Below are 23,009 nucleotides of genomic sequence, written 5' to 3'. Positions count from 1 at the left end.
GATCATCATAGCCAAAATCATAAACATTTGTAGGTCAGGTGAACTCCATAATATACTTTGGAGTTTTCAAAACCCTGGCCCATAACACTCCTCAAAGTGTGATTTCAATGCCTCGACCGCTCTGGTGGTGCACTGCAGTACACTTCCCTGTGGGCCGTCCACTTTGTGCTGGGCTGCTGTGCCCTCCACAACCGGGCACAGCAGCAGGGCGACATGATGCAGGTGGAAGGAGAGGAACATGTGGTCACATCTGAGGAGGAGAACAAAGAAGCGCCGGACCAGGAGGGGCAGGATGACGAGCCTGGGGAGTAGCTGCAGGATGGAAGATAGGCAGCAGTGGAATCCAGGAACCCCGTGCACGGATGGCTGGGGCAGGGGATTGATGGTCTGCCCGCATTACATAAGAAAATGCCAGAGGCATCAGATTTCACGGGTGCAATGTTTTTGAATGCTGAATATATGTGTCCCAACTGCCCCTAGCCCCCAATGTTGCAGCCCCATTTTCCTCTGAACCATCCCCCATTCCCCCTACCCCTCAGTGCCCTCTCAGTCATCCTTGCTCTACCACTGCATCTAGGTGTGTACCCAGGATGCGTATCAGTGGTGGAAGCAGCCTGCTACCCTGTGGTCTTTGATGCCTCTGGCGGACGTCCTCTGGAGATCTTGGGGCCGAAGGACCGGTACCAACCATTGGAGGTCGTTGATCTTCTTATGGCACCGGGTGCCAGTCTTCCCGAGTTCCTGCTATTTCCTCCCAGGCGACACTGGCTGCCTAGTGGCTGACCCTCCAAGACCCTCAGTGGAACAGGGCATTTATTCTGGTCTTGACCACGTCCAACAATCTGGCCAGGTCGGCATCCCTGAATCATGGGCTGGTCTCCTCCCTGGCTTGGCTGCGAGCTTTGTGGGGTTTGATCTGCAGGCTCCCCCTTATCAGGGAGCTGGTGGGCGTGGTCCTGGCAAATCAGCCGGCTGACTATCATTTGCGGCATGAAGCCCGTGGGGCCTCGTTAAATGGACCAATTAACGTTTGATACCAGTGATGGCCTCGTCAGGTCGACCGTCGGAATGCTCACAGGAGTTTCTGCTTGCTACCACACTTCAAAACCTTTGGATTAAGTCACGCCCACAATTTTTCCAATACGTATATCAGAACAGTGGCAAATTTGGTCAAACATGCATCAGGGTGTAAGCATTAATTCAAGAATATGATGGCAATTGCACGCAAACAATTACTGCACTGTATGGTAGAAAGGTAACCTATGACTGAAGTTGTGAAGTATGGTCCAATTGTATTGAATAGGGAGATGAATTGAAAGCTAACAGAGTAAAGATAAACCATTGTGAACATATTTACTAAAAAACATAATTGGCTTATCAAATTCCTCCCTTTTATTAAAAAGATTAACTTGACCAATATGAAACATATTTCCATTCTGCATCAGAGCAGTCATGATCCCATTGAATGGCGGAGCAAATTCAATTTTTTTTATATAAATGTATTTTATTGGGTTTTTGAACATAGTATATTTACAGTTATGTATACAGATTGAAATATATATTTTTAAAAACCTGGTACGATATTGTACACTAGCTCAAAAACAGCAACTCTGTACAGTTAGCAATATTACGTTTAACAAATAAGTAGGCACATGTTTGGGGGGGGGGGGGAGAGAAACATATACATTTGGGTGCCGGAGAAACAATTACAGTAGTTATGTCCAGTACAGAGAGGGCAATGCGAGAATGGATCTGCTGTTGGTGTTGTTACTTGCTTCTCCCGGATGGTTTTCGCTGCCGTCATTACGCATTCACCTCCGCTTCGGTCGTTCGCCCCATCTTTCTTCCGTATTTTCTTGCTCTCTGTTACTGTATTTGCCGAGTTTGTTGTCATTCCCCATGCTCTCCTTCTGCCTTTCATTCCATCGCCTCCCCTCCCTGTCTGGTTCCCCTCTATTGTTCGCTGTCTCCTTCTCCTTCCCTCACCCCCCCCCCCCCCCCCCCTTTCTCCTGTGGTTCACTTTTCTTTTCTCTTAGGTTTAGCTGCCCCCCCCCCCCCCCCTCCCCCATGTCTTTCCCTCCATCTCACGCCTTGGCTACTTTCCCCTGTTTCTTGGCTACCTGGCTATTCTTCTGCTTGTCCGTTTGGCCACAAACAGGTCCCAGAAGAGTTGGGTGAATGGCTCCCAAGTTCTGTGGAAGCCGTCGTCAGACCCTCGGATGGCGAATTTAATTTTCTCCATTTGGTGAGATTCCGAGAGGTCAGACAGGCAGTCTGCAGCTTTGGGTGGTGCTGCTGACCACCAGCCAAACAAGATTCTACGGCGGGTGATCAGGGAAGCAAAGGCAAGGGCGTCCACCCTCCTCCCCATAAATAGATCTGGCTGGTCAGATACCCCGAAGTCTGCCACTTTCGGGCATGGCTCCACCCTCATCCCCACCACTTTGAGCATTGCCTCAAAGAAGGCTGTCCAGTACCCATCAAGTCTGGGGCAAGACCAGAACATGTGGACGTGGTTGGCCGGGCCTCCTTGGCATTGCTCACATCTGTCCTCCACCTCCGGGAAGAACCTACTCATACGAGTTCTTGTTAAGTGGGCTCTATGTACCACTTTTAGTTGCGTTAGGTTGAGCCTTGCGCACATGGAGGTGGAGTTGATCCTATGCAGTGCTTTGCTCCAGAGTCCCTAACCTATTTCAATCCCCAGATCTTTCACCCATTTCTTTCTTGTTGCGTCCAGTACGGTGTCAGCCCTTTCTACCAGTCGGTCATACATGTCGCGACGGTTTCCTTTATCTAGGATGTTTGCACCCAGTAACTCTTCTAGTAATGTCTGTCGTTACGGTTGTGGGTACGTCCTTGTCTCCATTCGTAGGAAGTTTTTGAGTTGCAGGTACCTTAGCTCGTTCCCCCTGGCTAGTTGGAATTTCTCCGTCAGTTCGTCCAGTGTTGTGATCCTGCTGTATGTATATAGGTCCCTGACTGACAGTGTCCCTCCATCCTGTCCCCACTTTTTAAAGGTGGCGTCAGTCAGCGCTGGTGTGAACCAATGGTTGTTGCAGATGGGAGCTTTGTCCGACATTTTGGTCAGACCAAATTGCTGCCGTAGTTGGTTCCGCGTCTGGAGGGCGGCTATTACCACTGGACTGCTGGAGTGTTTTTTGGGTGGGGATGGGAATGCCACTGTGGCGAGGGCCCGGAAGGAGATCCCCTTGCAGGAGACCTCTTGCACGCATACCCACTCGGCTTCTGGCTCCTTCATCCACCCCCTTATTTGCTCGGCTGTGCCGCCCAGTGGTAGAATTATAGGTTTGGGAGGGCTAGCCCACCCCCCCCCCCCCCCGGATTTGGACCTTCTTTGGGATCCTAGCATTCTTTCCCCCCCCCCCCCCCCGCCCCATATGAATGCCATGATTAATTGGTCTAGTGCTTTGAAAGATTTTTTTTTTTTATATATATTTTTATTCTCCTTTTTCACATTTTCTCCCAAATTTACACCCACCAACAATAAACAATAATCACTAATGAATATAATGTCAATCCCCATATCAATAACAATCCCATCCTCTCACCAAACCCCCGAACAGCAGCCCGCATGTTAACATAAACAAATAACAAAAAGGAATTAGGAATCACCCATAGACACCATTAACACATACAGTCCCCCTACCCTAACCCCCCCTCACCCCATGTTCGATGTAATCCAATTCTCGACAGTGCATAATGAATAACGTCCATGAATTGTAGAATCCCTCCATCCTTCCCCTTAGTTCAAATTTGACCTTCTCAAGAGTCAAGAATTCCAGCAGGTCCCCCCGCCACACCAAGGCACAGGGTGGAGAGGCTGCTCTCCATCCCAGCAGTATCCGCCTTCGGGCGATCAACAAGACGAAGGCTACAACATCTGCCTCCGCACCCGTTTCCAACCCTGGCTGGTCTGACACCCCGAATATGGCCTCCCGGGGGCCTGGGTCCTGTTTCACGTGCACCACTTTAGAGATTACCCTAAAAACCTCCTTCCAGTAATCCTCCAGCTTTGCATTAAACATCCAAAACATATGAACGTGATTTGCGACCACCCCCCCGCCCCCGCAATGTTCACATACATCTTCTACCCTCTCAAAGAGCCGGCTGATTCTCGCCCTTGTGAGGTGTGCTCTATATACTACCTTCAGCTGTATCAGGCCAAACCTCCTGCAGGAGGTGAAGGCGTTCACTCTCTGGAGCACCTCACATCAGAACCCCTCCTCCATACCCTCTCCCAATTCTTCCTCCCACTTTGCTTTGATCCCTTCCAGCGGTGACAGAGCAGATTCGTTGTTGGTCTTTTGCCTTAAATAAGAATTTTTTCTGTCTTATGCAAACAGCTGTTATGTCTGATGTATTGTGGTTCCTGAAAACCCTTTCTGCAAAAGGTCATCTCTTTGAGTGGGCCATAGTCCAAACAATGTTTTTTTTAAATTATTTTGCTGTTTATGTGTCCACTTTTATGCAATCCTATAATATTGTGTGAAAAGAAGGAACAAGTTTTGATAAGTTGATAGTTTATTTAAGTGGGGCTTTCTATGTCACCCTGTATACCATTTTGTGTGGAAAGAGTTCAACTGCTAAGGAAATGTCCAGACACGGAACTGTAGCTATCTCTTGCAGACAAGCTATTGGCCCTCCAACTTTTATAAACTAATCTAATCAGTAGCCCAGAGGAAATTTAAAACTCCTTCAAATTTAAAATAAGGCCTCTTGCTATGACTCTCATTTTGCAAGGAGGAAGCCTAGATTTAAAAATTACTATTGACACAAGTTCTGCTTTATTGTATATTTGTTGTCACAATTAATGAACACAAGACATGAGACTTAACAGCTGTTTGCATAATGTACAGAGAGGGCCAAAACTTAAAATATATTCAACATAGAATAGGAATTTTCTTCGTCTGATTTAGATTATATACTAGCTTTTCTCTCAAACTTTTGTTGATAATGCAGTTTGGTTTTCAGTTGTGATTTTGTATTTTCCTTAATTGAGACAACTTTCACTGCTCTACTGAATGTTTTTTATTACTATGTTCATGTAGGATTATCACATAATATTGTAGTTAGTTTTTCCTATGAAATATAAAGTTGGTCTTTACTTCCACATCGATCTAATCTCAAATAGTTGCAAACTATGCACTAGGTAGAAAAGCAGAACCAGAAAAAATCTCAGAATACAATGAATTCCTCTGGGAAGAAATGAGACGCGCTGGAGCCATAATTGCTTTTAATGTGATGAGGTATATGTAAGAACAGAAGAGATAGGGTCAGGAGTAGGCCATATGACCCTCAGGTCTGCTCTACCATTCAGTAATATCATGGCTGATCTTCTAACTCCACTTTCCAGCCCTATCCCTACTTCACTTGACTCCCTTAGTATTTAACAATCTGTCAATCTTTGTCTAGTCTCCCCATATCTATCCTTATAGTTAAATCATCAAAGAACTAATAGATAAAAGAACTAATCATCAAAGAACTAATAGAACTAATAGCCACAAATCACTTTCATATGTTTTGGTCCTGTCCAAAGCTGGAGGATTACTGGAATGAGGTTTTTAGGGTAATCTCTAAAGTGGTGCACATGAAACTGGACCTCAGGAGGCCATATTTGGGGTGTTGGACCAGCCATGATTTCTCTTTCATGAGACTATGTTGATCTTGCTGAATCAAAGTATACTTTTCTAAGTGCCCTACTACCATGTCTTTAATAGTATATTCTACTATTTTGCCCATAACTGATTTCAGGCAAACCTCTTTTATATTCTTTCAAGGCATGTGGGTATCGCTGGCTAGGCCAGCATTTAATGCCCATCCCTAGTTCGGTCCATCGAGTCTACACTGGTCCTTTGAAAGAGCACTCTACCTAGGCCCATTCCCCCCTCCCCCTGATCCCCATAACCTCACCTAGCCTTTGGGATACAAAAGGGCAATTGATGATGACCAATCCATCTAACCTGTACATCTTTGGATTATGGGAGGAAACCGGAGCGCCTGGAGGAAACGCATGCAGACAGGGGGAGAAAGTGCAAACTCCACACAGGTACCCAAGGTCGGAATCGAACACAAGTCCCTGGCACTGTGAAGCAGCAGTGCTAACTACTTTGCCACCAGCACGTCTACCTCACACAGCCAACCCCTAAGCCCGCCACGGTAATTCTAAAATACTTCCCCTCCCCCATCTCAGATTCTATTGCTCTCACATCTCTTTGAAACTCAAGTCCTTCCAAACATAAATTAATTCATGTTTCTATTTTGTCTCTGCTTTCAGGTCAATAAAATGTAATATATTGTCTTCTGTTTACCCAAGGAACATGCAAGTAAGATGCAACATGTTCCTTGTCATGTCTGGTGTTCCTTGTCATCTCTGACTACCCTTTGATATTGAAACAAACTCCCAGCTGATCTAAAAAATATAAATGTTAGACCCAACCTATTTACTTGTACCTAAAACCCACCATAATGGGCGAAATTCTCCACCTCGTGACTCTCAAACGCAAACTGCGATCTAGCGGAGAATTGGGCTAGCGGCCAAATCAAGGCCTGTGGCCATCGCTGAACCGGACGCCATGCTCCGGTCCCTCATTGGTGGCAAAATGGGTTTCACGTCCAGCGCCGGCGGCATGATAAACCGGCATTTGCATTAATTTCAATACGATTAGCATGTTTGACCCACTATGCTCTGGGCCTCCATGATGTTGCGCCCCTCTCAGGCGGCAGTCAAGTGGGTGCGGTTTGCGACAGGGCATTTACAAGTGGGGACTGGGCACCATTGCTGCTGAGGGGGAGAGTGAAGAGAGCAAAGTTGAAAAGTGGTTAAAAATTGTACTGCTTACTTGGGGGTGGCTGCCAGGGTCCAAAGAGAGGTAGGGAGATGCCCCACAAGGACCCTTGTAATAAAAAGACACCCCACAGGAACTCCTGTATTAGGGAGACCCCCACACTTGATCGATTTGGAATGCACTTAGTGCTTGCAATGCACTTAGCTCTCTTCAATGTGGTCAATGTTTGTAAACATTGGGGTTTCAACACGTGGACCATTGAACTGTGAAGGGACATGAATGAATCAAAGCTGAAGATGGTTTGTAGAAGCTGCCAATCGCTGACCACTACTAGAAAGCTATGAATAGCTTACAGCTAATGGATTTGTGGGAACCACACACAGGTTGTAGCTGCTCTCCTTTCAGGAATGGACACGTGGAGCTTCAAGGTATTTCTTCTCACTGCCCCTGTCTGGACTGTTCACTAGCTTCCGGACAGGGGTCTCTTTTCTGGAGAGGTGGGGTATGTTGGGGGGGTGGGGGTGGGGGGGGGTGTCCGGGGGTGTCCTTTGAGGCAGGGATCGCTGTGAGAGCGTCTTCATATTACAGAGGTCCTGGTAGGGGTTATCCCTATTGCAGGGATTCCTGTAGGGGGTCTCCCAATTGCAGAGGGCCCCGTGGGGGATCTCCCTAATACAGGGATCACGTGGGGGGCCTTCTATTACAGGGCCCATGTGGTGGGTCCCCCTGACGGATGAGGAAAGGATGGGGCCTGTGCAGGTTTCTGGCCCTCCCCGAGCAGCTCCTGCTTGTACAGCCTTAGTGCTTCCCCCAGGGCTGCGGTGACAAGGATGAAGACCACCATTCCTGATTGGATTCCAAGTCCATTGTCTGCAGGGTGAAAGGCAGACATGTTAGCATCGTGCGTACCCCCGTGCCCAACTTGGTCCAACAGGCTACAAGTATGCCCCGGACTGTACTGCAGCCCCTGTCCCTGCATGTCCCCCACCTCCCCACACCCATTCCTGGCCATTCACACTGACACTCTGTCCTCCGCACAGCACCCTTGGCCCCAACACTGCAAAGGCCTCTGGTCTCAGCACGTTCCTGCTGGCAGGGGTACGCACTGGGCCTGAGGTATACTCTGCGGCCCCCGTCCATTGCCTTCCTGTAAGGGCTACTGTGGACGTACCCCTTGGTGGGCTATGTGATGCCCAGCCAGCGGATGGCGCCTGGTTGTGGGGTGGTGGTGGATTTCGACCATATGGGGCACCATATGGCCGGTGTCATCCACTGCACCCGCGAGTCGCGATGGGCAATCAGTGGAGTGGTTCCCTTGCAGGCTGCAGCAATGGCGGTCCATGCCTGGCCACCATGGTCCCACGGTGTCACCTCGATACCACAGCCCATCACCTGGTCATCCCCTGCTACTCCCCTTGACCCTGCCAGTTGCTGGACTGGCAGCCCACGGTCGTACCTCTGGGAACATGCTTTACCTGCTCTCTCTACCTCAGCAGCCACGGTGCCTATTATTGGTTTTTAAAACCAGATGTGAACCTCCCCATCGGTAATTTCTCCTGGCAGAGGCGGAACATTGCAGGGGCCCCGGAGAATACCGGGTCGGTCCGTTAATTATATGCCAACGGTGTTTACTGTACGAGTTGAGTAGAATGAATTGACGCCACTGTCGAGGCACTGAAGCAGGACATTCTGTCGGGCGCCCAATACCGGCCACGATTTTTGGCTCATACGCGAATCTCTGCCCGTTCGCGTTTCGCGATTCCAGCGTCGCTGGATGGAGAATCCCACCCATAGTCTCTCCAATGGAGAATCCAGCGGTTAGACGCCCAAACAGGGGGCTGGATTCTCCACACCCCGACGCCAAAATTGCCGCCGCACCGGGCCGGAGAATCCATTTCCGCGCATGGAGAGTATGTCGGAGAGTACGTCGCCCCGCATATCGCCTAACTGCGGCCATAGCCAGAGGCCCGCCGCGCCATTCTCCACCCCCGACCAGCTGAGTTCCCGACGACATGGATCTAACATGGTCCTGCTGGTTGGGATACTAGCCGGCGGCTGCAGACTCAGTCCGTGGCTGCCATGGTTGGGAGCTGGCCGATCGGAGGGCAGTGGGGACCTTATACGGCACCGGGCTAACTTTGGGGGGTGGTGGTCCGGGTTGGGTGCGCTATTTGGGAGGTCCAGCTCTGTGGTCTGAGTCCACCATGGAGCACAGCGCGGCCGCTGGAGACCGCCGTCGTGCGCATGCGCGGCCTCTGACCCAGAAGTGCGGGGGTCCATATCTGCAGCAAAAACATTGAGCTTCCCGGTGGTTCGCTGCTAGCCCCCTGCAGGGTTATGAATATGTGGCCCTTTCACGCCAGTTTTTCTATCATAAAAGGCCACAGTTTTTATTTTTTTATTTTTATTTTTTTATAAATTTAGAGTACCCAATTATTTTTTCCAATTAAGGGGCAATTTAGCGTGGCCAATCCACCTAACCTGCACATCTTTGGGTTGTGGGGGTGAAACCCACGCAAACACGGGGAGAATGTGCAAACTCCACACGGACAGTGACCCAGGGCCGGGATTCGAACCCGGGTCCTCAGCGCCGGGTCCTCATGCTAACCACTGTGCCACGGCCACAGTTTTTATGATGGCATGGGGACATAGTCCCAAAAACGGAGAATCCAGCCCAGGGAATTTTGCTCAATATCTCATTACAAATGCACAAACTTAACATCTGTATCCTTTCATGTCTTAAGCCTCCCAGATAATCTGTCTCTAGTAACCTTTCCCCAGCTTAATTAAATGATTTACACACACACAGACTCGTAGCCTTCTTCACAGAATAACACAATATTTCCCCAAATATTAAAAAAAATAACATCCATTCTCACTTGCACGGACAACTTCAGTATCTGAGGAGTCACAAATGATGCTGAACATTGTGCAATCTTCAGCAAACATCCCCATTTCTGTGCAATCTTCAGCAAACATCCCCATTTCTGACCTTATGTGGGAGAGAAAGTCATTGATGAAGATGGTTAAAAGGTGGACACTAACTTAAGGAACTCCTTAAGTTGACTCCAGATTTGCTCAGCTCCTTATGCCCATTCTGACAAATGCTGCTTTGAGGTCAAGAGCAGTCACTCGCACGTCTTGAGTTCAGCTCTTTTATTCATGTTTGGATGGACTAATGCTGTAATAAGGTTAGGAGATGAGTGGCTCTGATGAAACCCAAACTAAGCACAGTGAGCTGCTTGATAGCACTTTCGATTACATCTTCCATCACCTTGCTGATGATCGAGAGTAGACTGATAATTGGCCGGGTTGAATTTGTCCTGCTTTTTGTGTGTAGAACATACCTGGGCAATTTTCCGCATTGCTGGGTAGATGCCAGTGTTGTAGTTGTACAGGAACAGCTTAGCTAAGGTGCTGCAAATTCTGGAGCAAAAATCTTCAATACTATTGCCAGAATATTGTCAGGGACCATTGCTTTGCAGTATACAGTGCCTTCAGCCGTTTCGTGATGTCAAGTGGAGTGAATTGAATTGGCTGAAGACTGGCATTTGCAATCCTGGAGACCGCTGGAGGAGGTTGAGATGGATCATCCACTTGGCATTTCTTGCTGAAGTTTGTTGCAAATGCTGCAGCACTAATGTGCTGGAGTTCACCATCATTGAAAAAAGGGATATTTGTGGAACCGCCTCCTCCTGTTAATTGCTTAATTGTCCACCACCTTTCAAGACGGGATGTAGCAGTACTGCAGAGCGTATAATTGATGCTTAGGTTGTGGGATCGCTTCGTTCTATCACTTGCTGCATTCACTGTTTGGCATGCAAGTAGTCCCATTGTAGCATCACCAGGTTGCCACCCCATATTTAGGTATTCCTGGTGCTCCACCTAGCGTACTCTTCATTGAACCAGGATTGATGGTAATGGTAGAGTGGGTGGTATAATGGGCCACGAGTTTGCAGATTGTGGTTGAATACAGTTCTGCAACTGTTGATGACCCAAAGTGCCTCTTGAACGCCCAGTTTTGCTCAATCAGTTAGAAATCTATTCACTTAATTGGCTTTACTCAATTTATTATTTTACTATTGGGTAGCCAATACTCGGAAGAAACTTGGGTAGTTCAGTCATCAGGGTTCTGTATGGGGGGGAAATGGAGGCGAGTTCCTTTAAGAGTCTTGTCTTGATGCATTAGTAACTCCATCGTTGCCATTCTCTCTGGCAAGATTTTCCATGAATCTGGTAGTAGTGTGAATGTGGAAGGCTATTGCATTCAGACAGCACTTTAAACTTAGCTCCATGACTTTGCTGGCACCCCCGCAATAATCCCTTATTTTTGCCAACGGATTTGGATTAGATGTTTAGGTTATGGGAGTGGAATGGTTTGGAGAGGTTTAGGGACATGTTCGTGGATGGAAGGTTTGCCAGCTTTAAGGAGCTGTCGGAGAAATTTCAACTCCCTGGTTCCAATCTGTTCAGATACTTTCAGATTCGTGATTTTCCGAGTAAGTCTTTTCTCTCTTTCCTCTTGGCACCATCCTCCTCCCTGTTGAAGAAGATTTTGTCTTTGGCTGGGTCTGGTGGTGGGATTATTTTGTGCATATACGGCCAGATCCTATCAGCGGAGGTGGCTCTGTTGAATGAGGTAATAGGGAAATGGGTGGGTGGGCGTGAAGTGGGTCCCCTCCTGCATGATGAGGTATGGAGCGAGGTCCTTCATAGGGTCAACTCCACATCTTCATGTGCCTGACTTAGTCTGATCCAATTCAAGGTGGTGCACAGGCATCACCTGACGAAGGCGAGGATGAAAGGAGTCTTTCCTGGGGAGGAGGACAGATGTGAGCGTTGTTTTCGGGGGCCAACTAACCACACTCATCTGTACAGGGACATTGTCTGAAAGATATGATTTTGTAAGTATAACTGTGCCATGCTCTCCTAATTTTGGTACAAGCTACGAATGTTAGTAAGGAAAACTTTGCAGGATCAACGGGCTATTGTTGTTTCCGAAGTCTAGGCGGATGCTGCATGATCCATCTAGTTTCCTTCCTTTTTGTAGCAGATTCTGTTGCCATGTATGTGCACTCAGCCCATAGTGGAGCCATCAGCCCATGTAAAGTTGTTCATGATGCCTTTCTGGTTGGCGATAGGATGTACTTTTGCTTGATTTAAGATGCTTTAATCAGGAACTGGCAGTAAAATAGGCCTAGCAAGTGAACTGATACTCCATGCCTCACTCCCATTACAACCTGGACCTAAAAAAGCACCCAAGGGCTTTGAAAGAGAATCAACTGCATCTACAGAGGGGTTGAAGCCCGCACACAGAACACCAATTAACTTGCCATAATAAATCAGACCATGAACATAAACAAAATATATGAGTATTAGATGAGCAAAATACATTGTATGCTACTTTCACCCTTAGCATGTTAAAGCTTTGGGAATTTCATTTACTGAATTTCCTTATTATATATCTTCATCATTTCCTGAACTACCAGAAGCAAGTTTTGCAGGGATACAGTTGCTAAATTATAAGCAAACATGATACAAGAACTTGCAATTTGCTAAGGACTACACATACTTACCAATGAGTAACTTAAACTTTATTAGATTGTGTCAAGCCAGTTTATTCCTTTCTGTTTAGCCAACTAACATTCTGACATTGCACATGTGCAGGAAGTGCTACCGCTTGTGTTGCAGTACAAATAAACACACCCTTTCATTAGCAGCAACCAGTTAAGCAGCCGTCCCATTAAAGATGGCAGCCTACCTCTCTTAACTGCCTGCCCAATCAGAGAGCTGGCAACGCAATAGCCTTGGCAGCAAGGAGAACGGGAAGGTACCCATGAAATGCCACAGAACATTTATTTTAATTTTACGGGGCCTAGCAGGAAGCCCCTGGTAATTGAGCCCTCAAGTGATGGCGACAGAGCTGTGTGGGCAACCAGTGCTACTCTCACCTGTGGGCCAATGCCAATGTTAAATGAGAGCAGATCCAGCAACTGCCCCCCCCAGTCCCAAGGAGACCCTGCAAGGCTACCACAATGTTCCTGGTAGTCTCTCTCCCCTTAGTGCGGGGGGAGGTGTGCTGTCGTCAGTAAGATGCTTCTCTCCATTCTCTCCCTATTTCTTCCATCACCATTTTTTCAGCCCTTCTGCCGCTCACCCCATCTCTGAACGGCTGGTAAAATTCTGGCAGTTAAATTTGTTTCTCTCTCCACACATGCAGCAGAAAATTGGGAATTAGTATTCTACCTTTTCCCAATTGATTCATTACATTTATTCAGATTAAGGAAATTCAGAATTTTTCATGGTGCATTGCTTAAAATACCAGCGTTTCCCTAACTCTAAACCAACTTTAGATGAATAGCCATTGTTTCAAAATCACCGTCCTTAAATCCTGACCTTTTAATGTGAAATTTTTGAAGTCTCATTGATGTCCTACTCTTTACTAGCATTTTTGGATCTAGCTTAATACAGTGACAGCAAAATGCAAAAGTGTAACTCATCCTGGTCCAGAATAGTGGGTGGGATTCTCTGATCGCGTTTCTCGACGGCGCCAACATGGTCTCAGGAGCAGCGATTCTGACCCCTACAGGGGGCCAGAACGGCACTGGAGCGACCCACGCTGCTCCAGCTGATGATCCCGGCGTCAGATGGGCACCGCAGGTCTGCGCATGCGCAGTGGGACCGGTGCGATTGTCACGCGTGCGCGGTGACTCACTTCTCCAAGCTGGCCCCAACGCAACATGGCGTAGGAATACAGGGACCGGTGCGGAACAAAAGAGACCCCCAGCCCGAGAGGCCGGCCCGCCGATCGGTACGCCCCGATCGCGGGCCAGGCCACAGCGAAGGCCCCCTCCTGAGGTCAGACCCCGCCTCTTCCCCCCCCCCCCCCCCAAAAGGCCGCCTCCGGATGCATTCTCACCGAGGTCCCGCCGGGTAAGACCAGGTGTGAACGGCGCCGGCGAGACTCGGATTTTTTTGCGTGGCTGCCCGAAAATCGCCGGGGGTGGGGGGGGGGGGCCGCGTAGAGTGGCCCCCGGTCGGCGCCAATGGCGCCAATTCTCCGCTCCCCAGAGAATCGGCGGACCAGCGTGGGGTGACGTTGTGCGATTTGTACCTGTCCCAGCGATTCTCCGGCCCGGCCTGGGCTGAGAGAACCCCGCCCAAGGGGTTTGGATTTGCAGCTACATTTCCTCACTTGCCATTCTTGCATTTTCCACTAGGAGGTTCTGAACACCGACGAGCCCCTTCTCTTTTATCCCACAACGAGGGGGAGAAATTGGATGATGAATCATACAGAATAGCCCTTGCAATATTGTCTGAGTCATCTTCTTGGCATAAGAAGGGACCTGAAATTCATCAAATGAGAAATGCTGCATGGCACACTTTGAGACCCTTCCCTTGAGGACTTGATGGCCAAGGAAGGTGTGTTTATAACGTGGCTAAACAGGCTGTGTATCAACCTGCAAATCCTTCTGACACATGGAGGTGGTAAGATTGGGAGATATTCTTGGTCATCCATGTGTTGGAAAGAAAGTTCGATCCTCTGCCATTATTGTCCATAGCTCCAGACTACAACATGCATGTAAAAGTGCATGTTGCACCAGCAACTCAGACCCCTCAGTGAACTATAACACACCACCACCCTGTGGCACACAGCACTGATAGGATAAGAAATAAAACCTTTATAAAATGAAAAGAAAGGGGAGGCAATTTTGTTCTTAAAAATTCTGTGATCCCTACTTTAGAAAACATCTTGCAACAAATTAAGTTTTATGCTTTTAGCTTCAGAGCAGGGAATGTTGCCGTCAATAAAATCCATAACCAATGTACAATCAGGCAAACTTCAGGCAGCATTGATTTGTGATGTGCATCCAGTGCACTCAAATGAAATCCAGGAGAGATTCATTATGAATGTTAGCAACAAGTTGCAATTTCTATTTTGTTGTATTTAAGTTTATTAAAGTGCATTTTATATTTTCTATTTAAGGTAATTATACGAGGTGGAGGACACTTATTGCCGTATGATCAGCCTGAAAGAACATTTGACATGATTGACCGTTTCATCTCTAAAAATGGTCAATTCTTCTGAACTGTATTACGCAAAGTCCCTCTTTTTTAAAAAAAAAATATATCTTTACTTTCAAACGAGATGCCAAAGTCTGAAAGCATGCAGAATTTCCCTTGCACTCTACAGTCATTTTGTGGCATAAGAGACCTGAACTACATCAATGTTCTGATGAAAGGTCATCAATCTCAAACATTAACTTTGCTCCTCTCACAATAAATGGTGCCTGAACTGCTGCACATTTTCAATGTTTACTGCTTTTTATTTTGGATTTTCAGTTTCTACCCTACTTTCGTTTCAGATTTCCAGCATCCGCACTATTTTGTTGTGTGATTTGATGTAATTTTCTAATACCACTTTTTGCAAGATACAAAATCTGAATGGAGAAATAAATGTCTTTGCTGATTTATCATTGTTTGCAGTTTTCTGTATCAAGTGTTCCAACCTCCTATGCCAACAACCAGTTGTTTTTAAATACATCAATGAAAATCTTCTTAATGGTGCCCCTCATCTCTTCCCCCCCCCCCCCCCCCCACACACACACACACACACACACAGACACACACAAAACAGCAATGAAATCAGAAACAAACCCCTATACCACCACCCCACCCACTGACGACTTACTTCACCTTAAAGAAATCAATAAACATGTGAACACCTCCGGGTGAACCCCCGCAAGGCAAACTTGTCCTTCTCCAAGTGCAGGAATTCTGCCAGGTGGCTCACCCACACACCTGCCTTTGACGGCTCAGAGTCCTGCCAGTTCAACAGAATCCGTCTCCGGGCTATCAGAGAGGCAAAGGCCAACACATCGGCCTCTCTCCCCACCTGGACTCCCAGATCTTCTGGCACTCCAAATATCGGCACCTCTGGACTTGGGCCACCCCTACCCCCAAAGTTCCGGACATAACATCCGAGAAGCCCTGCCCTTCAGCTTCGGACATGGCCAGAACATGTGGACGTGATTCGCAGGCCTCCCCTGCACACCGTCCACACCTATCCTCCATCCCTGCAAAGAACTGGCTCATCCTCTTGACCGTCATGTGGGCCCTATGCACCACCTTAAATTGGATGAGACTCAACCTCGCACACGACAAGGACACGTTCACCCTCTGCAGGACTCCCTTCCTCTTCCCAGCCCTCACCTCCCCTCCCCTCCCAACTACTCTCCCCATTTGCGCTTGACCTCCATCTCCGGAGTGCCCTCCCTCTCCATCATCACTCCATAATTGTCTGACACTCGCCCCTCCACAACGTCATCCTCAGACAACAGCTTGTCTTGCAGCACCAGAGGCAGCAGCCTCGGGAAGGACGACGCCTCTATTCCAAGATCCGGAAAGGATTCCACACCGAGCCAAACAGGTTGAGTCAAAGGACAAGGATACAGAGCAGTTATTCTACTACAGGAGCCAGGTCACATTTCCTGGCCCTCTGGTTTTATACACAATGTAGAAGGGGGCACCCCGCCCCTAAGTGCGGGAGTGTGTATTCCCCCTCAACAGCCTCATAAGCGTCCCATGACCTGCTTAAGGTTTTATTAGTATACCATGACTTGCTTAACTCCAGGTTATAACAACCTCTCCTCACAAAGTCCCTCACCTGCAGGTACCTGAACCCAGTCCCCTTAGACAACTCGTATGTTTCCTCCAGGCCTGCAAACTTATCCCCTACAAGTAAGTCCCTTAGGGACTCTATCTCCACCTGTCACTGCCTCCAGAACCTCGCATCCAGCCCCGCCGGCACAAACCTGTGATTATCGCATATCGGCGCCCACAGAGACATGCCTTCCAACCCAAAGTTACCTGTACTAGTTCCAAACTCACAACACTGAGACCACCACCAGCGAACGGAATGTCGGACCGGCGAGAACAGGAGGGGCACCAGCAACAGTGCCCTCAAACCTGACGCAGCCTCCATCCCCTCTGGGGGGATGATTAAGTAGACTTTGAGTGAACAAATTTCACAATTTCAATGAAATATGTGTTTTTGTTTGTAGTTGTACATCAGAACATTTCCTCTTTGCAGGCAGCTGCATGTTTGAGGATCAGCCATTAACCCTTGGTGATCTGAAACGAATGCCCTAATATTCATTTTAAAAATTGGTGGCCAGAATGAAAGGAAATAGTAAGTAGATGAGAAGAAAAGGAGCGTTGAAAGAAGGGTTCAAACCATTTGGCGATGAGTAGGGCTGTATTTTTCTTGAATAAAGGAATGTTGAATGTGCTAAATAAGTATTTTATCTTGGTTTTAATAGAGAAAATGAAAAATGTAACTAGGGGTAGCTGGACGAACCATTACTGGAGCCAAACATTTGATTTAAATTAGTGAGACTAAAAGTAGGGCTGTCATCAGGCCTAGATAGAACGTCCCCCTCCCAGAATACTGAAAGCAATTGAGAGGTATAGCTTGGAAAATTCATGTTTGGAAACATGAATAGAGCCAAAGGATGAGAGAGTATCAAGTACAGATTCCCTATTAAAGTAAATGTAATGGCATAAACCAGGGGAATATAGTCAAGTTAGGACTGGATTTATAGCACACACTATAATGCTATGTAGACAGACATGTAACTAAGGGGGTAATCACAACACCCAGCTGTGGCATAACCACTAGGGGGCATTCACGACCCCCTATATAACCGGAGCTCCCAGACAGGAGGCGGGAAGGTGCTGGAATGTTGCGACTAGGGGTTTTTCCACAGTAACTTCATTGAAGCCTGCTTATGACAATAAGCGATTATTATTGTTATTATTATTATTATTATTAGAAGCTCTCTCTTTTCCAACAAGAGTTACAGAAAGAACATCAGTGTAGCAGAGAAATCTCAGCCCAGCCACCACGTGTAGCTTCAATACAGTTTGTACAGTTAGTTATTCTTACTTTATTGCTAGAGTTAGATCAGTAGAGTGTCAAACTCATTTATTAGTTTTGTCATTACTTAATAAATTCTTTCAGTTTACTTCAAATACTCGAGTGTTCTTCAACATCATCTGCAGTTAGTACTGACATATATTACTTAAACCAAGTAATATAACACCACCAGGGCCATGAAAAGAGGTGGGAGGGCACTGAATTTCATGCCACTAGTCTGCATGTTGGTTCTCCGGCTCAATCCACCAACCAGGCCATTTTCCCAGAGGCAGTTTTCGGGGAGAGGGTAAAGAAGCAGGGCTAATCACCTAAAAGCAGCAGATAGCCAATTCATCCAATTAAAGGCCTATTGAGGTCTGTTAATGAGCACTGACTGGAGTTTTCCAGTTGGTCTCCAGGTTCCCAAAGGTGATGGGGAAAACTTAGCTTAGCTGCATGGCGGCAACCCCCTGGTGGCAGTCTGGGGTGGGGGAGCAGTGCTCCAGACAGGCTTTGAGGCCTTCCCACCTGCCTGCCTAGGTGCAGCTGCAGATACAGGCTGCCCTATAGAGTTCCCCTGCCCAACAATGGTGACTGTTAATTAGTCATTCCACATTGAGTGACCGTTTCCAATACAATGCAGGATTTTATTCCAATTAAAGCCTGATGGTGGAGCTCAGAATCCCTCAGGTAGATTCCTGCCACTAGTTTTCTGTGTTTGGTTAAACATTTAAAATTCAAAACATGGGATTGAATCAGTGAACACGAGCTAATCAGAGACATATAACACTGAAGAAGCAAAGAGAACGTCATGCTTAGCTAGTTGAGCTTTTAAAGAAAATGAATGGGGCTAATTTTTGCTTTCATTCGTGGACAAAACTGAACAACAGCTAATTGATTGCCAATTTTATACACTGCCCAAATTTAGTTGCCATAAAAGTTAAGAAATTTGGGTGGCATGTAAAAAGGCTGGCTGAATTGGGTTTGCTTGGCAATTAAACTGATATTTTACGTATAAATAATGGGAACCCCAAGGTGCACAGAGAAGAGCATGGGACAGAAAAGAGGGGCAGGAAGGCAATGAGGACCATACACACTGAAACCGAGCTACGTGGAGATACCCGACACTCAGTGTTGTAGGAGGCTCTCCAGGCAGATGGTCACAGGCATTTATGCTCTCATCAGAGAAGACCTCATACCTCACAGCACTGATCATCGCCCTGCCAGTAGCTGTCAAAGTCACTGTGGCCTTCAACTTTGTTTTGGCTCCTTCAAAGGATCAGTTGACGACATTACTATCACCACAAAAATGGCTAGATACCAGTGCATCTTGCAGGTCACTGATACCCTCTTTGCCAGAGTTGGGCAGTAAATTCATTTCAGAACAGATACACCCTTTCAGAATTTCACTACCATCGCTGGGATCCCCCCAAGGGCTGGGAATCGTCGTTTGCAGCCATTAAAGTGTCCAGTGACTGCCAGTGATAGCTATCAACAGGGAGGGCTTCCACCCCTTCAATGTCCAGTTCATCTGTGATCACCATAAAAGCTTCTTTCACATGTGCGCTCGTACTTCTAGCATCTACCATGATTCTTTCATTGTCTGCAAGTCCAGGCTGCCTCAGATCTTTACTATAAACTCCTAAGTGCATTGGTTTTTAAAAAATATTTTATTTGGTTTTTAATATTTTAACACTTTATAGACAAAACAAAACAATGCAAAACAACAAGAACAGAACCCCCTCCCCCACACTCTACCAACCGACACCCAATAACTCAAGGAATAGCAGCCCCCATCACTACCCAACCCCCACCAAGCTCACACCTCCCTCCCCCTAGCAGTTGACGGTAACCAACCGTGGGCAGCACGGTAGCATGGTGGTTAGCATAAATGCTTCACAGCTCCAGGGTCCCAGGTTCGATTCCCGGCTGGGTCACTGTCTGTGCGGAGTCTGCACGTCCTCCCCGTGTGTGAGTGGGTTTCCTCCGGGTGCTCTGGTTTCCTCCCACAGTCCAAAGATGTGCGGGTTAGGTGGATTGGCCATGTGCGCCATGTGCCTTAGTGTCCTAAAAAATAAGGTTAATAATGGGGGGGGGGGGGTTGGGTTACTGGTATAGGGTTGATACGTGGGCTTGAGTAGGGTGATCATTGCGGGGCACAACATCGAGGGCCGAAGGGCCTGTTCTGTGCTGTACTGTTCTAAAAACTCTTTAAAGTGAAGAATAAACAGACCCCATCTCTTATTGAAACTCTCAATCGCCCCCTCAAACTAAACTTAACCTTCTCCAAATACAGGAACTCAGTCAGGTCTCCAAGCCATACTGAGGTACTGGGAGGAGAAGCTGACCTCCACCCCAACAGGACCCGCCTGCGAGCAATCAGCGGGGTGAAGGTTAAAACGTCTGCTCCAGTTCCTAACTGCAGCTCCAGGAAGTCCAACACCCGAAATATGTCCTCCACGGGACTGGGCTCCAAATCCACATGCAAAATCGCCGACATGGTGCTGAAACATGAGCCCCAAAATGTCTACAACTTTGGGCAGGACCAGAACATATGTGCATGGTTAGGCACACCCACTTCCGGTGGCGGCCATGGAGTGAGCGGTCGCACATTTCTCTTACTCCCACTCAAGGTGGTTTTTTAGCTCCTTTCCCCATCTCAGGTGCGATGTTTCAGACGGAAAGAGGTACAGGAGTGCCAGGAGAAGGTGTAACCCCTCTGCTGTGGCTGGTGGACGGATCCACGAACTAGGAGTGCATTGAGAAGAAAGGAGCTGCTGGAGCAGGAGAGTCTTCGTGGTGCGCCATAGGCAAAGAGGGTGGAGGGCAAAGGGCTTATTCTGCCTGCCCAGAGGTCGATGGAGCAACTGGTGGAATTTCTGAATGCTAAGTTCAGCCAGCAAAGGAAGGAGGACCTGGCCAACGTGGTGCAGCCAGTTAAAGCAGGTATTGAGAGAGTGGAGCAGAGGTTGGAGTCAAAGGGCTGGATGCTCCAGAAAGTGGCGGAGGTGCTGAGGGAGCACGAGGAGCAGTTGGCCTCGTTGGTGGCTGAGGTAAGGATGATGTGGGAGACACAAAAGAGGTTAATGGAGAAGGCGGAGGATCTGGAGAATCACTCCTGAAGGCACAATTTGAGGATTGTAGGGATGCCCGAAGGTACGGAGGCTGGTACACATGTGGCCAAAATGTTGGAGCAGTTGATGGGGAAGGGGGCCTTTGACCATCCCCTGGAAGTCAACCGAGCACACAGGGTGCTGATGCGGAGGCCGCAAGCGGGCGAGCCGCCAAGGGCAATGCTGGTGTTGCACCGCCTTTTGGTTAAAGAGAAGATTCTTCGGTGGATAGGGCAGGCGAGGGAGTGCACATGGGAAGGGAACGAGCTGCGGGTATAATAGGATTGGGTGCAGAACTGGCATAGGGGAGGGCTGGGTTTAATTGGGTCAAAGCTGCCCTCTTCAAAAAGGGAGCGAGTTTGGAGTGCGTACCGGCCCGCCTCTGGGTGACTTTCCAGAAGCAAGAATATTATTTTGGGACACCAGAGGAGGCGATGGAGTTTCTGAGGGACAATGGACTGGCAGAAGGAGGACATTGAACGTTGGAGGAGTTTGTGAGGGGGCTTCTTTGATCTTGGGAAAGTTTTACCCTTGAAATGTTCCTTTGGTTTTTGATGGTGGGGTGTTTGGAGGGCAGGTCTATCCTGCGGGGGGAATTTCAATGGTGAGTGCACGTTTTCTGTTTTTTGGGGGGGAGCGTGGACAGAGGGCGTGGGGGGAATTGGGTGGGAGCTGCCATGCTAGCTGGGTGGGCTGGTTAATGGGAGTGCAGTGAGGGTTGTCAGGAGATAGGTGTAGTGGAGGGGGATGGGGTTGTTGTTTTATTTGTGGGGGGAGGGATTGCTGACAAGGTCATGGCCCACGGCACAAGGAAAGGGAGTGATAATGATGGACATCTGAGGGTGGGCCGGGAGGGTCACGTGACACAGGCCGGGGGCTGGCCCAAAAAAGGGTATGGTTGAATGGGCCAGTTAAACGGTCACGTGTGTTCGCGCACCTGAGGAGTCTGAAGGCGGAAGTCTTTTTGCAAGAGATGCACTTAAAGATAGGGGACCAGATCAGGAAAGGAGGGTAGGACAGGTGTTTCATTTGGGATTGGACATGAAGACAAGGGGTGTGGCAGTGCTGGTGAATAAGGGGTGGTGTTCGAGATGGGGAACATTATGGCCGCTTCGGAGAGGGGGGCGTTCATGGTGGTTACTGGGAAGCTGGAGGGGATGCCAATGGTCCTGGTTATCGTCTATGCCCCAAATTGGGAAGATGTGGATTTCCAGAGGCAGGTGCGGGGGAAGATTCTTGACCTGGACTCGCACTGGTTGCTTATCGGGAGGGATTTTAATATGGTTACAGAGCCAAGCTTGGATCGGTCGAGCCCGAGGTCGGGGAAGGTGTTGAAAGCGGCAAAGGAGTTGAAGGGGTTTATGGAATGTATGGAGGGGAGGGTGGACCTGTGTAGGTTTGAGAAGACAAGGGCGAAGGAATTTTCATATTTCTCCCATGTGCACTGGATGCACTCCTGGATTGACTTTTTTGTGGTGGATAGGGCATTGCTGGTGGCGGTGTTCGACTCAGGGTATTCGACGATTGTGGTCTCTGACCACGCGCCGCACTGGGTGGATTTGTGGGTGGACTGGCGGGGGGAAGCTGGGGGGCAGCACCCACAGTGGAGGCTAGATGTGGGATTGTTGATAGATAAGGAGGTGTGCGGGTGAGGGTTGCCATCCGTTGGCATGTGGAGCTCAATGACATGGGGGAGGTCATGGCCGCCATGGTGCGGGAGGCACTCAAGATGCTCTCTGAACTCTCACTTGGTCTGTACATTCAATCACTCTCTCCCACTGATCGCTGAATTCTTACTCTCCCCCGCCGCTCTCATAACTATCACTCGCTCTCTCCCACTACTCTCTGAACTCTCACTCACTCTCTCCCACTGCTCTCTGAACTCTCACTCACTCTCTCCCACTGCTCTGAACACTCATTTACTCTCCCCCACAGCTCTCTGAACTCTTACTCACTATCTCCCACTGCTCTCTGAACTCTCACTTACTCTCCCCCACAGCTCTCTGAACTCTCACTTCCTTTCTCCCACTCGTTCACAGCCCCATTGTTCTCTTAACTGCCGCTGACTTTCTCTCACTGTGCTCTGAATGCTTACTCACTCTCTCTCACTGTTCTCTGAATGTTTATTCACTCTCTCACTGTTTGAATTTGCTGTCCAAACCCATGCT

General features: G+C 48.2%; 1 protein-coding gene across 1 annotated transcript in view; it reads left to right on the top strand.

Moving 5' to 3' along the window:
- The window catches only part of cpvl (carboxypeptidase vitellogenic like), a 152,155-nt gene extending 136,871 nt beyond the window's left edge, over positions 1-15,284 (top strand). Inside the window, exon 13 of the mRNA XM_038797278.1 lies at positions 14,798-15,284. Coding sequence (XP_038653206.1) covers positions 14,798-14,899 — 102 coding nt within the window. The 3' untranslated portion in view covers positions 14,900-15,284. The remainder of the gene's footprint in view (positions 1-14,797) is intronic.
- Positions 15,285-23,009: the final 7,725 nt, after the last annotated feature.

The sequence above is a fragment of the Scyliorhinus canicula genome, chromosome 5 (genome assembly GCF_902713615.1).
Source record: "Scyliorhinus canicula chromosome 5, sScyCan1.1, whole genome shotgun sequence".
Lineage (NCBI taxonomy): Eukaryota > Metazoa > Chordata > Chondrichthyes > Carcharhiniformes > Scyliorhinidae > Scyliorhinus > Scyliorhinus canicula.
The sequence above is the reverse complement of the archived record's forward strand: the minus strand, read 5'-3'. Positions and strand labels throughout refer to the sequence as shown.